Below are 16156 nucleotides of genomic sequence, written 5' to 3' on the forward strand. Positions count from 1 at the left end.
ACTCAAATGAATTCAGCAAAGTAGCAGGATATAAAATCAACACCTACAAATCAACTGCATTCCTATATATTGGTAATGAATCAACTGACAGAGAAATCAGGAAAAGCATCCCATTCACAATAGCCTCAAAAAATAAAATATTTGGGAATTAATCTAATAAAAGAAGTAAAAGACCTCTAAAATGAAAACTATAGAACTCTAAAGAAAGAAATTGAAGAAGATCTTAAAAGATGGAAAGATCACCCATGTTCTTGGATAGGAAGAATTACATTGTCAAAAGGACCATACTACCAAAAGCGTTATACAGAGTTAATGCAATTCCCATTAAATGACATTCTTATTAGAACTAGAAAAAACAATTAATGAAATTCATTTGAAAAATAAGAGACCCAGATTAGCCAAAACAATCCTTTGCAAGAAAAATGAAGCAAGAGACATCACCAAACCAGACCTTAAATTATATTACAAAGCCTTAGTAACAAAAATGGCATGATATTGGCACCAAAACAGATACACAGACCAGCGGTACAGAATAGAAGACACAAACCAACCCACATAAATACAGTTATCTCATACTAGACAAAGATGCCAAAATCATACACTGGACAAAAGAAAGCCTCTTCAACAAATGGTGCAGGGAAAACTGGAAATCCATATGTAGCAAAATGAAATTAAACCTCTTTCTCTCAACCTGCAGAAAAATCAACTCAAAGTGGATCAAAGACTTAGGCACTAGAACAGAGACCCTGCGCCTAATAGAAGAAAAATTAGGTCCAAATCTCCACTATGGTGGCTTAGGAACTAATTTCCTTGACAAGACTCCTAAAGCTCAAGAAGTAAAATCAAGAATCAATAAATGGGATAGAATTAAACCAAAAGCTTCTTCACAGCAAAGAAAACAATCAAGAACATGGAGAGAGAGCCTACGGAATGGGAGAAAATCTTTACCACACATACCTCAGATAGAGTATTCATCTCTAGGATATATAAAAACTCAAAAGACTTAACACCAAAAAAAATTTAAAAATAATAACCCAATCAATAAATGGGCAAAGGAACTGAACAGATACTTCACAGAAGAAGAAATACAATCAATCAACAAATATATAAAAAACTGTTCATATCACTAGTAATTAGAGAAATGCAAATTAAAACAACACTGAGATTCCATCTCAATCCAGTCAGAATGGCAATTATCAAGAATTCAATCAACAATAGATGTCAGCAAGGATGTAGGGGAAAAGGTAAACTCATACATTGCTGGGGGGACTTCAAATTGGTACAACCATTCTGGAAAGCAGTATGGAGATTCCTCAGAAAACTTGGAATGAAAGCACCATATAACTCAGTCATCCCACTCCTAAGTTTGGCGCAGTCCGGCTGCAGCAGAATATCTGTCGGGGGGTGACGAATGACTTGTGTATGTTGATGCAGCAGGAATGGAAGCCATTTATTGTAGGATAACAGAGGTATTTATACATTTTGCACAGCTTATCTTAATTAGCATAAAATAGATACAGCAGTCAACCAATAAGGAATCTCCAAACTTAATGGCTCGCTTTTGTTACTTTACAAACCACTCCCTCTGGCATTTTGCCAGGCGCCATCCAGACTTGTTTACAGACTCTAACAATTCTCTGTCAATATACCAGGTGCCATCCTGACTTGTTTACAGACCTTAGCATTAGTTTATATCCAAAGTACTTAAAATCAGCATACTATAGTAACGCGGCCATGTCAATGTTTATAGCAGCTCAATTCACAACAGCTAAACTATGGAACCAACGTAGGTGCCCTTCAATAGATAAATGCATAAAGGAACTGTAATACACACATACACACACACACACACAATGGAATATTACTCAGCCTGAAAGAATGAAATTATGGCATATGCCAGCAAACAGATGGAACTGGAGAATATCATGCTAAGCGAAATAAGCCAATCCCAAAGAACCAAAGGCCGAATGTTTTCTCTGACATGCAGATGGTAATTCACAATTGGGAGTCAGGGAGAGGTATTTTAGACTAGACAAAGGGGAGTGAAGGGAAAGGAGGGGGACATGGGGGTAGGAATAATAGTAGAATGAATCAAATATTATCTTATGTGCATATATGACTATATACCTATATTACTCTACATCATGCACAACTAGACAAATGAGAAGTAGTACTCCATATATGTACGATATGTCAAAATGCATTCTACTCTCATGTGTAACTAATTAGAATTTTAAAAATACTGATTGAGGGGCTAGGGATGTGGCTCAAGCGGTAACATGCTCGCCTGGCATGCGTGGGGCGCTAGGTTCGATCCTCAGCACCACATAAAATAAAATAAAGATGTTGTGTCCACCGAAAACTGAAAAATAAATATTAAAAAATCCTCTCTTCTCTCTCTCAAAAAAAAAAAAATACTGATTGACAGAACAAGTATAAATCTCTAGGAACAAAGATGTTTAGCACAAAATAGATACATACCAAAAATGAGGCTGAGTAAAAATCCTATAATAACTAAATTTGATTTATAAGCATCAGTATAAATTCATGATATGCTTGCTCTTTAAAAAGTCTATCCAACAAGAAACCTAAACAGTGGCCATCGCACTAACAATTAGACTATAATACTTAAATACCATATTCTGCTAAAAGGATTTAATAACTGAAAACATGTATGGTACACCCAGAACACCACAAGGCAGAGTCCAAAGACTACCAAGATGTGTCTTAAGGACACAGGAAACAACTTGAAACATCTCCTTCTAGTCAAGTGTTTTAGTCAGCCTTAGTGTCACTGTGACCAAAATACAACAACAACTTAAGAGAAGGAAAAGTTTATCTGCAGCTCAGAGTTTCAGAAATCTCAGTCCATAGACAGCCAACTCTACTGCTCTGAATCTAAGGTGAGGCAGCACATTATGGGGGATGGTAGAGGCAGAGGAAAGCTGTCTCTTCCTTATGGCAGGGGGATGGAGACAGGAAGAACAACCTTTCAGGGCACACCCCCAGTGACCCTCCTCCTTCACTCATGCCCCATCTGCCTAGAGTTACCACCCTGTCAGTTCCTTCAAAATAGGATGGATTGATTAGGTTATAGCTCTCATAATCTAATCATTTTGCCTCTGGATATTCCTGCATTAACAGAAGTTTTGGGGGGACACTTCATACCTGAAGCACAACATGAAGTTTGGGACATCAATGGAAAATGTTGAATGTTATTTCTAGTGTGAGAAGGATGAAAAAAATGTTTAAATATTACATTATATTAAATGTTACATATTAACACATCATTGAGACATCATTAAACATTAAGTTTTGAGTTCATCTAAAAAAAAAAAAGTGGTCACCTTCAAAAAATGCTGGGGAATCAACTCAGTTTTCTAAGAGCTATTCAAGAGAATAAAGCATATACCCTGCTCTTCTCTTTCCACTAACAACTGTACCTCAGCTAATCTCAGTTCATATATAATAGCTATCTGATATAAAAAGTATTCCAGCTAATAAAGACATTTAGAATATGACAAATTTACAAACTCTAACTAAAATTAAAACTATACTGAGATTCCATCTCAATCCAGTTAGAATGGCAATCATCAAGAATATAAGCAACAATCAATCTTTGTATGGTTTTGGTATCAGGGTGATACTAGCTTCAAAGAATGAATTTGGAAGGGTTCCCTCCTTTTCTATTTCATGGAATAACTTGAGGAGTATTGGTGTAAGTTTTTCTTTGAAGGTCTCGTAGAACTTGGCTGAGAAGACAACTGTTGCTAGGCTTTTCTTTGTCGGTAGGCTTTTGATGGTATCTTCAATTTCATTCAAAATTGATGCTTAAATTTTCTATGTCCTCCTGATTCAATTTGGGTAAGTCATGTGTCTCTAGAAATTTGTCGATTTCTTCATTACTTTTTATTTTATTGTAGTATAGACTTTCAAAGTAGTTTCTGATTGTCGTCTGTATTTCAGTGGTGTCCATGGTGATATTTCCTTTTTCATCATGAATTTTAGTAATTTGAGCAGTCCCAAACAAAGACCAAATGTTCTCTCTGATATGTGAATGCTAACCCACAACAAGGGTGGGTAGAGAGAGGAAGAATAGAAGTTCATTGGATTAGACAAAGGGGAATGAAGGAAAGGGATGGAGGGACAGGAATAGGAAAGACAGTAGAATGAATCAGACATAACTTTCCTATCCTTTTATATGAATACACAACCAGTGTAACTTCACATCATGTATAACCACAAGAATGGATGCTAGTTAGAATAAGTTATACTCCATGTATGTAAATAAATTGGAAAAAACAGAAGAATTTACCCTTGAGGAATATACCAGCTCCTAAAGTGAATACACACAAGGCAATATGAGGGAAGGCAAGCAGAAAGCAACTATTAAAAAACTACAGAGCTGAGAAGAAAATTTGGCATTCTCATAATGCTACAAAGCCCAGAGCTTGCCAAGATAAATAAATACTCCAGTTTTTCTGTTTAGACTCAGAGAAAGGCTATACCCTCTAAGTCAGAGAGGGTCAACAAGAAACAGAAGAGCCCCAAAGTCTAATTGCCAGGCCAGAGCATATCAAGGTAACCTACCTTTAGGATGCCTGCCTTCTGAGAGGGTAGGGTAACACATCACATTCATTATTTTGCTTAACAAAACCTTACAAGGAAAAAAACTACCTTCAAAGGAAAAAGAACTGTCTGATTACTTTAAGAATACTAGTGTACAATAGAAAGCCTATTTCTGAAGAGAAAAAACTGCCAAGATGGCCATCAAAAAAATGAAGATGAAATAAAGAAGTTTTCACTAACAAACACATACTACAAAGAAACTCAAAAAGCATCAAAGAGAAACATGACAATGCAAAAAGACTATTGGGGTAAGTAAAATAAATAGTGATGTTTTGAACAGTAGTAACTATGGCTTTGGGGGTTTGAAATATTGTGGAGCCAGGCTCAGTGGCACACCCCTGTAATCCAAGCAACTCAAGAGGTTAAGGCAGGAGTATCACAAGTTCAACACCAGCCTCAGCACCTTAAGAAGATCCTTCTCAAAATAAAAAATTTTTTAAAAGGACTGGGGGACGCAGCTCAGTGGTAAAATGCCCCTGCGTACAATCCCCAGTACAAAAAAAAAAAAAAAAGATTATATTTATTTATATATATATATATATATATATATATATATATAAAAATTATACACATACACACAATAATTTTGAAGAACTTAAAAACAATATGCTACTTACGGAGACAAATGTATACATTTACAGGCATGAAAAAAGTACAAAGATGATAAAAGATTCACAACTAAAACACTAATCAAGCCGGGCGCAGTGGCACAGAGCTGTAATCCCAGCTCAGGAGGCTGAGGAAGGAAGATCACAAGTTCAAAGCCAGCCTCAGCAAAAAAAAAAGGCAATAAGAAACTCAGTGAGACCCTGTCTCTAAATAAAATACAAAATACGGCTGGGATGTAGCTCAGTGGCTAAGTGCCCCTGAGTTCAATCTCCAGTACTCACAGCCCACCCCCCCCACAAAAAAAAAAAAAAAATACTAACCAAAACAAAGTTTGGCTAATAGCAAACTAAACCAAAGTATAGGTAAAGACACAAAGGAACATTTTATAATAACGTTTCACATTAACAGCAAATGTAATACTAAATTTGTATGTACCTAGTAACAATATCAGAATGGATATCTCAAATTCAAAATTTTTCTTCACTTATCAAAAAAATCAACTTACAGTCATTAGAAAACAGCAAACTGCTATAGCCTGTAGTCAGTCAAACTACATTCTTTTAAAAATAAAATCATTAGAAACACCACTTGTCCACATATAGCAATATAAAGAAATACTGGTATAACTTTTCCCTAAATATATTCTGACATATAACTTCAGAAACCTACACTTCTTAAATTTTCTTCAGGTCCTTCACAATTTGAGTCAACATTGTATGATGCCTTATGCCTTAAAATAATTCTTGATGATAATCTTTCATGGTATATTAACCAAACTGATGTTATTAAAGGGGGAAAATAATGTCATTAGACAAAAATTCCCCCAGCATCTACTTATTATAGCGCTTCCACAATTTGGAATATCACTGTCTTGCAATTATTGTCATCCAACAGTTATATAAATCATGCTGCTACCCATCTGTCTTCTAAACTTTTCTGACAGTCACATTTTTACAAGTGCTAGAACTATGTTTCAAAATAATTTGTAATACACAATGAAAGTCTTTGAATTCAAGTTTTTCTAAAACTTTCTGATTTGCAAATCACCATTATCTACAGAAACGGAGATAGACAAAGATAAGTAATTCTGACATATTCATTCAAACTGAATAATCTCCACTATTAGTCTTTACAATATCGAGTTAGTAGTAACAAAAATTATAATAGTCATCTCAACACAAAAAAGAACAAGGTGTCCCCAACAAATAAGCCAAGGAAGAAACTACATCTCAGACATCTGCTATTCCAATTTTCAAGTTCTCGGTAGCCAAAACCACCAATATTCAGATTCTCCAAAGTTTACCCATTAAGATCACCTGATATCATTAAGTCTGGTCTCAGAATCTCTTTTAATCATAGACATTTTCAATAAGGTCAACATGGACGTAAATATCCATATTTCTGGAATTTAAGGACTTTCAAACAGGATAACCCATTCATTTACCAACACTATTTTTTTAGACTAACATTATCATAGAAGAAATTAAAATTTTAAAATACAAATAATGGTGGAGTTGAATCCATACTGATATCTTCAACACAGAATCCAACATTCACTGGAAAGTATTTCTTTAGGGAGTCAATTATGTCCATAGTCTACAATGATTCATTAGACATGCATATTGTTCTAGTTATCATATTAAAATACAATTTAAAAGCATTTCTCCAAACCATTTGCATATCAGAAACACTTATACTTTATTCTCTAATTTTTAGGAAGACAAGGCAAAGTAACAGTTGCTAGAATAATTTTAAACAGAAAGAATACTTGGTGAATTTGATAAAATGTGTTCTATAGCACATCAGTCCTGCAGAATACTGCTGAAGAGAATGATTCTACACCCAAATAATTTTGGTAGCTATAGCACACTTTACCACTTACTCTTTTGTAGAGTCACAACGTCCATGAAAACATTCAAATGTTCTGAGAAGTCCTGCAGTGAATAAAACTATTTCCCTTTGACACACAAGTGTTATTTATCTATCTAGAAACTCACTCACACTCCCCTCATCTAGGGAAGTGGGGAGGAAGAAAGTTGGTGAATGGTAAAATACCTGTTAACATCTTATAGAAAACTATTTGTTCCCTAGACCACATTTGGGAAATGCTTCATTAGAGCATTCTCACATTAAAAGATACATCCAGATTTTGAGTAACTTTAACCAATATACTAACTAGGATTTGCACATCTAGTAACAAAGTATTTTATTCCTAGAAAATATAAATTTAAAATACCAAATCCCTGCCAGGCACAGTGGCACATGCCTGTCATCCCAGTGACTCAAGAAGTGAAGGTAGAAGGATCTCAACTTCAAAGAAAGCCTCTGCAACTTAGCAAGACCCTAAGTAACTTGGCAAGACCCCATTTCAAAATAAAACATTAACAAAGGGTTCAGGATATAGCTCAGTGGCAAAGCACCCTTGGGTTAAATCCCCAATACCAAAAAAATAATAATAATAAACAAAATATCAAATTCTTAAACTAAAAAGAACACTAGTTATTTTGATTAAATCCAGGAGTCCATACCTGTATTTTGCTTTTTCATGAACCCATACATATTCAGGGTTTTTCAAGCTCAAGCGTGCAAGGTCCTTTACAGATTTAGTTTGTGTTGCTGAGAAAAGTAAAGTCTGACGTTTCTTGGGAAGATTTTCAATGATAGCATTCATAGTATCAGCAAAGCCCATATCCAATATTCTGTCTGCTTCATCAAGAACTAAAAAAGGAACATGCAAGTTAAGCTATAATATTTAAAATAAACATTAAATGCAATGTAGTATCCTAAACAATGGAGTACTATAGACTAGATCCCAAAACAGAAAAAAAAATTAGTAGAAAAACTCATATGAAATTTGACCAAAATCTGATATAGCATACCAATGTCAATCCTATTTTTTACAAAGGTATCATAGTTACCTAAAAGATTAACACCAAGGGAACTAGGTGAAAGACATAGGAACTCTTACTATCACCATGACTTTTATTTAAGTCCAGAAGTATTCAAAGGTAAAAGGTTTATTAAAATACATATTAGGTAAAAAGATCACATAAAAAAAGAAAGTTCATTTTAAAAATGACAATTTGAGGGTTGGGGATAAAGCTCAATGATAGAACACTTGGCTAGCATGAGCAAGGTTCTGGATTTGATCCCCAGCACCACGGAACAAAACATGACAATATGACATTTCAAGTTAGGAGAAGTGGGTGTTACCTAAACTAAAACATTCTTAGTAGCGCCTAATACTAAAACATCTAATTTCATATGTAAAAGTACATATAATACTTTCTTTCAAAAAAAAAAAAAAAAGGCCTAGCTTGCACTCTCTGGGTTGAAAGTCTAAATGCTAGAAAAATTGCAAGTTTTTTCTCAGGTTTTAATCACATTTATCCAATAGAACAATTCTATCATTAAAATTTATGAGGGCTCTCTCCAAAGTAAGCTTTTTCTCTTTAGAAATTCATGAGACTCACCTAACATTTGGAGATTGGTGGCATGAAAACATATTGTTTCATCCATGTGTTGCAGAAGCCGACCTGGTGTGCAAACGAGTATATTTATGTTGTTGATCCTCTCAGCTTCATGTTTCAGATCCTGAAAATAGTTGTTTCTTTTGATTACACTACGTCTTAAAGCAGCCTGTGTACTAATACTACAAAAGCCATCCACATGGTATTTCTTCATAGCAGCTTAAATACTCTCAGAAATAAATGTAACTGCTCCCTTCCATTTCTGTAGTACATCCACATTTATGACGTAATAAACATCTTTAATGAAGACCTAGAAAGCTCAGAGTTCTTCTAGATTCTTAATCATACCCAGGATTTTGAGGCCAAGAAAAACTATCAATTGAATGCTCCAAGACTTGATTTCCTATTAAGTCTGCTGGAACTAGTTTAAAAACTGGAATTACTCCCATTCTTTAAGTCAGGATCCACCAGCACTGAAGAAGCTCTCTCCACCACTGCCTGTGCTTGTTGGACTGAAAAAAGGGTTGAGCTTTACATATTAAGAGTATCTATCGTTGAGACAAAAGCCAGAGAACATTGTTAGTGCTGTGTGACAGGTACAAGAATAAACAAGGGTTTGTGGTATAATTCTTTGTTCTTGTATGTATGTTTACACAGAAATTCATGAAGTATTTATGCCCATAGTCTAAAGGAAACCCCAGCAGGGGGGGGGGGGGGGAAGCATTCCAGATGTACTACAAGGTAGAACAAAAGCAGTAGGTTCAACCATAACCCAAAATTAACATTCCTCAAAACAATCTATCTTCCTTTTTCTACTGTTGATATAGCAATGTTCTAAATTATCTGAACCTCTAAGTAAAGGTACTAGGGTCAAACACTGAAATGTCATCTTTCCAATGTACAGCAATAAATTTACTCCAATTAGTCTATAAATCTGTCTCAGAGCCTTATCAATTCAGATATCCTGACAAAAATGGACTTCTGAACCTGCAAAATTGACAATCACTCTAGATGACAGCAACCACACCAAGAAAAACTCATGAAATTTGACCAAAATCTGACATAGCATATCAATGTCAATCTTATTTTTTACAAAGGTTTCATAGCTACCTAAGAGATAGGAAGCCAGTTCCTTCCTATCACCTGCCACAGTGTTCCCACATAAGTTACTAAAGACAGGGAAGGAAGGACAAGGACAAAAGGACAAACCTTTCCACCAATGATGAGACCAGCTGAGAAGTCATGGTTCTTTCCTACTTTTCGAAGAACCTCAAAGGTCTGATATGCCAGTTCTCGTGTAGGTGATATTATCAGAACACCCAGCCCATCAGTTGAGGTCCACTGCAGACGGTATAAGGCTTCCAACACCTTGAAGACAACAATAAATTTATGTTCAATAAGTCTTTTAAAAAGTAAGCTTTTTTGATCTGGCTTTCAGCCTTGCCACTCCAAATTGAAGGCAACTTCCAGGTACAACGCATACTACTCCCAGGTTTTACCCAATCTGAAAGAGACTATTGTTCTTCCATCTACCAGAAGCACCCACCCCAAATTCAGACAGATAAGAAAAGACGACCGATAGCAGCTCATCTGATGCCAGAGTCATGCTATCAGGTGACCGGTTATCAAAAAAGTCAAACCATAGTCCACTGAAACAGATTTATGAAAATAATAATAGTAAACTCTTATCTCCATAGCTATAGTTATAAAGTGACTGGATTCTAATTGTAGAAAATAGTGCTATTTAAAAAAACACACACACATACACACACAAAACACCAGAATTTAAAAGAGAAAAATGGTTTTTTAGAACTTGGAACAAAAATTGTGATTTCTCAAAGCCAATTCTCTCACAGTACTCAAATCAAAAGACTAACTACATAACAGATATAAGCAACTCTACTGTTCTACTATAAAGGATAGCTATCAATGTTCCAGAAAATTCTCAACAAATGCCCACTCCTTGAAGTGAACATATTTCAGCCTTATCTTAAACAGGTGGCAAATATAAATGTTACTGGCAGGCTTTCTGAGGTGAAAACAGAAATAGTTTTCTCCACCAGTCTTACTACACATGAAATACCCTGTCCCTTCAAGAACATACTAGCTTGTCAAGATATAGTAATCCATTCATTCAATAAGTTACTTAGTGCCTGCCATTGAGTTGGGGAATATAGTGGAAAAGAGGACAGATATGACTCCTATCTGAAAAAGCTTGCATTCTAGCCAAGGAAACCCAACATGAACACACATCTTTATATAATTATTTTCATTCAGCACAAAATACTATAAAATTATATAACTGAGGATCTGACTCATTATAGATGTACTTACTGGAACAAGAAAAGCCAAAGTCTTTCCAGATCCAGTTTTGGCAGCTCCAAGTACATCTTTACCTTGCAAAGCCAACCCTATTGTCTGCTTCTGTATCTCAGTTACCAAGCGGTACTGGGCTTCTTGCAAACCTGGAATTGTGGATAGAAAAACAGTAATTCAGTGGACTGGGGATATAACTCAGTTGATACAGTGCTTGCCCTGGGTCCAATCCCCAGCACCACCAAAAAAAAAAAAAAAAACAGGACTTCAGAAAATTCCTGTACAATGGTGTTACAATTTCAACTGTATCTTCCCACCTCAGAGGTTCCTATGCTAAAGCCCTAATCCTCAATACCTCAGAATGTGCATTTGATGAGAAGGCTTTGAAAGAGATGATTAAGTTAACTAAGAGCAGATTCCAATCCAACAAGACTGATGTCTTTATAAGTAGAAATTTGAACAAATACACGAAGGGTGCAGGTGCACATAGGGACAACCATGTAAAGATGCAGCACAATACCATATAACCCAGTGAAATCACCCCTAGGGTTACATGCCAAGTATATGATATCAGTATGCTGAGGTATCTACACTCTCATGTTCATGGTAGCACACTGTCCACAATAGTAAAAGTATGGAATAAACCTGTGCATGAGTGGATAAAGAAAATGCAGTATACATATAAAACAGATTATCCAGCATTAAAAGGAAATCCTATCATCAGTGATAACACTGATGAACCTTTAGGGAATTATATTAAATCCAATAAGTCAAGTACAAAAAGACAAATGCTACATGATCTCACCTACATGTGAACTCCAAAAAAGCTAAACTCTTAAAAGTAGAAAGTAGAATAATATTAGCAAAAGTTAAGGATTGGAGACAATTTTGCTCAAAGAATACAAAATTTCTAGTTTAGATTGAATAAGTTCAAGAGATCTGTTGTACAGCCAGGCATGGTGGTGCATGCCTGTAATCCCAGCAGCTCAGGAGGCTGAGGCAGGAGGATCTTGAGTAACGGCAAGGCACTAAGAAACTCAGTGAGACCCTGTCTCTAAATAAAATAAATACAAAAGAGAGCTGGGGATGTGGCTAAGTAGTTGAATGCCCCCAAGTTCAATCCCCCCAACAACAACAAAAAAAAATCTACTGTACATCACAATGACTATAGCTAATATACTTGAAAACTGCTACTGACAGATTTTAAATAGCCTTATTACAAAGAAAAGTATTAGCATGTGAGGTAATGCATGTTAATTAGTTTGATTTGTGGCTATTCTACAATGTATGTGTGTTTTTTGGAAATACCATGTTGCACAATATACATATACAACTTTTGTCAAAAAAAAAAAAAAGAGGCAACAAGGAGGAGGACACCTGCAAGGCAAAGAGGAAAGCTTGGAAGAGAATCTTCCCTCATGGCTCTGAGAAGAAACCAAGCCTGCCAGCACCTTCATCTTACACATCTTGCCTCCAAAATGCAATAAAATTAATTTCTGTTACTTAAAGCCCCCAATTGATATTTTGCCATGACATCCCTAGAAAACTAATACAAAGTGTCACATCTTTGTTCTCCTGCTTATAATAACAAACACAGTTTCATTATTTAAAGGCTCCTGGCATCTTTTTAATCAATGGTTTTTTAGCCAGTTCAGAAAGATTAAAAAGTGACAAATTATTAAAAATCACTATTTGCCTAGGTTTTTATAATATCAAAATTGTTTATAGAATAAGATTTTTCAGGTTAACCTCTCTTTAAATCATCTCCCTTAAAAAATAAAATAACATGTTCCAAGATTATAACATACCTACCTTTCAATGTTTTTTTAGACAAGGGGAAATCTGAAAATCTTGTAATTTCATTTACATTTATCTGGGGGGAAAAAAGATAAAGAAAATGTCAGATAATGCAATCTACTGAATAATTTATACTTCCTAATTAAATCACTTTTTCTCTACATTGTGCTGCCTAACTCATCCTTGATACTGAAGGACTGAATTCAACCATCATTTCTAAATAAAACCAAGCATTACTATTGAAATATTTTGAGGAAGGTGTCATGAATTGAAAATTAGAATTTGGAACTATCCCAACTGACCCTCCCCCCCAAAAAAAATCCACTTAAAATACATGACAACAAAGCATAGTGGTCCATGCCTAAAATACCAGCCACCTGGAATGCTGAAGAAGGAAGATCACAAGTTCGAGATCAGCCTGGGCAAATAATCAAGACCCTGTCTCAAAATTTAAAAAAAAATAAATAAAAAGGACTGGGGATATAGCTCAGTGGTAAAGCAATACGGGGCTCAATTCTGAGTACCCCCTTCTACACACATACACACAAACACACACACACACACACACACACACACACACACACAAAACCATCACATTACTTATACCTTGAACATCTTTAACTTCCAAATATTAAGACAATCATCACAGCATCAATTGTGGAAGGAAAATTTATTTTCAGTCATCTTTCAAAGCTTATCAGTTTAAGAAATAAGAGGTAAAATGACTACAAACTATGGACTCTGGTGAGACTAGTTCTATTTGCACATGTTAAAGATTTACATTACCTGGAGAAGCACCTCAATAGCACAAAACTCTCAATATTTTAACCATAAATCAGGCATATGAAACCAACCCAACTAGACATTCTAGGGTATATGATGGAGGGCTATTATTTCAAAATAACCAGAAATGTCTTGGGTCATATTTTGAAAACACAATAACATTTTGCTCTTTAACTTTACATTTTTCAAATGTTCATTATGACTGTTCTTCATTAGCATAAATCAAGTTTCCTTTATTTCATGTTAGATACGCAGGAGAATTATTTTATTACAGATGCTGAATGCAAGAACTACTGCTCAGATCTGTGAATATGCTGCCAAATTATTCATGACTCACAAAAGAGAAAAGCTGCATTTGTAAGGTTCATTTTCTTAAATTACACTCTAGGCACTAAAGGCATGCCAACTGTATTTCATTTTATAATCTATACAACATCTTTCCCACAATTCTTAAACATGGCCCAGGCTGGATTATTCTCTGCCCTCCCATACTAAAAACAAAATATTAAAACATTGTCTTAATCCCTACAAATCATTCCAGATTGTCAATGGAGAAGAGGTAGAATCAGCATTCAAGAATTGTTGACATGTTGTCCTAGCAAGGAATTTCATTTGTAAAATAATCTTCCCGACAAGACATTAATTAAGATGATGTGTGTCCCTCTCTTGCACTTGTGGTATCATAAGCTAACAAACTATTTTCACAGGGAACAGAAGGCCTGAGGTGGAAAGAGACTGGCAATGCACTTTACAATATGGGTCCAAAGATTCAGCCAAGGCAAGATGAGCTACTCAAAGTAGGGCACATCTTCCTAACATCTGTTAACCTTCTACAGGGGAGTTTGGGAAGAACATAACTGTTCTAGAGCTCCAGGGTCAACCACTGCAATAGAGATGCACCATGTTCTTTATTTATTTTTATTTTTTAAAGAAGCACTGAGGACTGAACCCAGAGCTTTGCACATGCCATGCAATCATTCTACTGTGCTACATCCCCAACCCTGGGCCACATTCTTTAAAGAGTTTACCAGAGAAAAGGAAATTTTGATTCTGCTGATACACTAGAACAGGAGTCAACAAATTATGTCCTACAGATCAAATCCTTGGTTTTGTAAATAAAATTTTACAGTAACACAGATACAGCTAGTCAATTACACACCGTCTATACAGTTGATTGTTTGACCCACACAGCCTAATATTGACTATGTGACCTTCACAGAAAAGTTTGCCAACTGGAAGATTCTCAGTTATATTCCAAAGATACCTAAAATCACAGCAGAAAACAACCATCTTGCTGAGCGACTCAGGAGGCTGAAGCAAGAGGATAACAACTTCAAGGCCAGCCTTAACAATTTAGTGGGATCTTGTCTCAATAAATGAATGAAAAGGGCTGGAGATGTAGCTCAGTAGCAAAGCATCTCTGGGTTCAATTAGCAGTTGCCAAAAAGGGCATCATACCCTTACCCCAAATCTTCATCCCTTAGAAACAAACAACAAAAGTCAATTCCAGCCAGGCACAGTGTAATCCCACTCGCCTATAATCCCAGCAACTCAGCAACTGTGAGACGCTAAACAACTCAGTAAGACCCTGTCTCTAAATAAAATAGAAAATAGGGCTAGGGATGTGGATCAGTGGCTGAGTGCCCCGGAGTTCAATCCCCAGTACCAAATTTAAAAAAAAAAAAAAAATCAATTCCTATCTGTATAACCCTCACACTCCCTTAAAATCTGTATCATTCTTCCGAATTCAGAAAACAGAAAGTTTAGAGATGATCCTTATTAAATACTTCCACACAGGTAGAAAAGCTGGAGGGAACAGAGGGGATTTTAGGGTGGGTACCACTTAACCACCTTCTTATACTCTAACATCTACTTCTCAAAAAAGTGAATAATGCCTACAGTAAAAAGGATAAATGTTCTACTTACAGCAATCTTCAAGAGAAGATAAACAACTTGCCTCCAATTACACCAGACCAAATTTTGATTAAAAAACAGGACTCTAGGTAGTACAGCTGATCATAAAAGCCCAAATGAACCTCATGTTGAGTTTGTGTCAGTCAGAAATAGAGAAAAAAACAATTCCTGAACTAAAACAAATAACTCAGTATTTGTGAGTAAACCTCAGTCTCCAGATCTACATTAGTCCAATACACACCCTCTTCCACACACCCCTATATAACAGCCTTAGAAATACAGCCTCAAATATCCTGCTTCAGGGAGCATAGCTGGCTGCCAGCGCTGTATCCCTCTAATCCAACAACACTGAAAAAGTTGTTCTTCCCCTGGGCTGCTCCCAGTCAGTCACTGAGCTCCGCAATAGTAGAACTACAGTTCTGCTTAACCACAGTCCAATATATATTACACTGAAGCTCCAGAAATAAATAATTCCTAAGTTTTACATTATTTTTACTACAGTATACAGTTATAATTATTCTGCTGTGTTGTTGTTAATCTCTAATTGTGCCTAATCTACAAATTAAACTGTATTATAATTTATGTATAGGAAAAATCATAGCACATTTAGGGTTTAGAGCCATCCAGCTTCAAAAGAG

The 16156-nt window shown here is 35.7% G+C and overlaps 1 protein-coding gene across 1 annotated transcript in view; it reads right to left on the reverse strand.

The window, feature by feature from the left end:
- Ddx10 (DEAD-box helicase 10) overlaps positions 1 to 16156 on the reverse strand; it is a 271314-nt gene that overhangs the window by 248094 nt on the left and 7064 nt on the right. Inside the window, exons 2-6 of the mRNA XM_076843793.2 lie at positions 12837 to 12897; positions 11043 to 11173; positions 9918 to 10076; positions 8712 to 8832; positions 7767 to 7956 (exon numbers count right to left, since the gene is read on the reverse strand). Of these exons, the coding sequence (XP_076699908.2) occupies positions 7767 to 7956; positions 8712 to 8832; positions 9918 to 10076; positions 11043 to 11173; positions 12837 to 12897 (662 nt within the window). The remainder of the gene's footprint in view (positions 1 to 7766; positions 7957 to 8711; positions 8833 to 9917; positions 10077 to 11042; positions 11174 to 12836; positions 12898 to 16156) is intronic.

Source organism: Callospermophilus lateralis, chromosome 2 (genome assembly GCF_048772815.1).
Source record: "Callospermophilus lateralis isolate mCalLat2 chromosome 2, mCalLat2.hap1, whole genome shotgun sequence".
In the NCBI taxonomy this organism is placed as follows: domain Eukaryota; kingdom Metazoa; phylum Chordata; class Mammalia; order Rodentia; family Sciuridae; genus Callospermophilus; species Callospermophilus lateralis.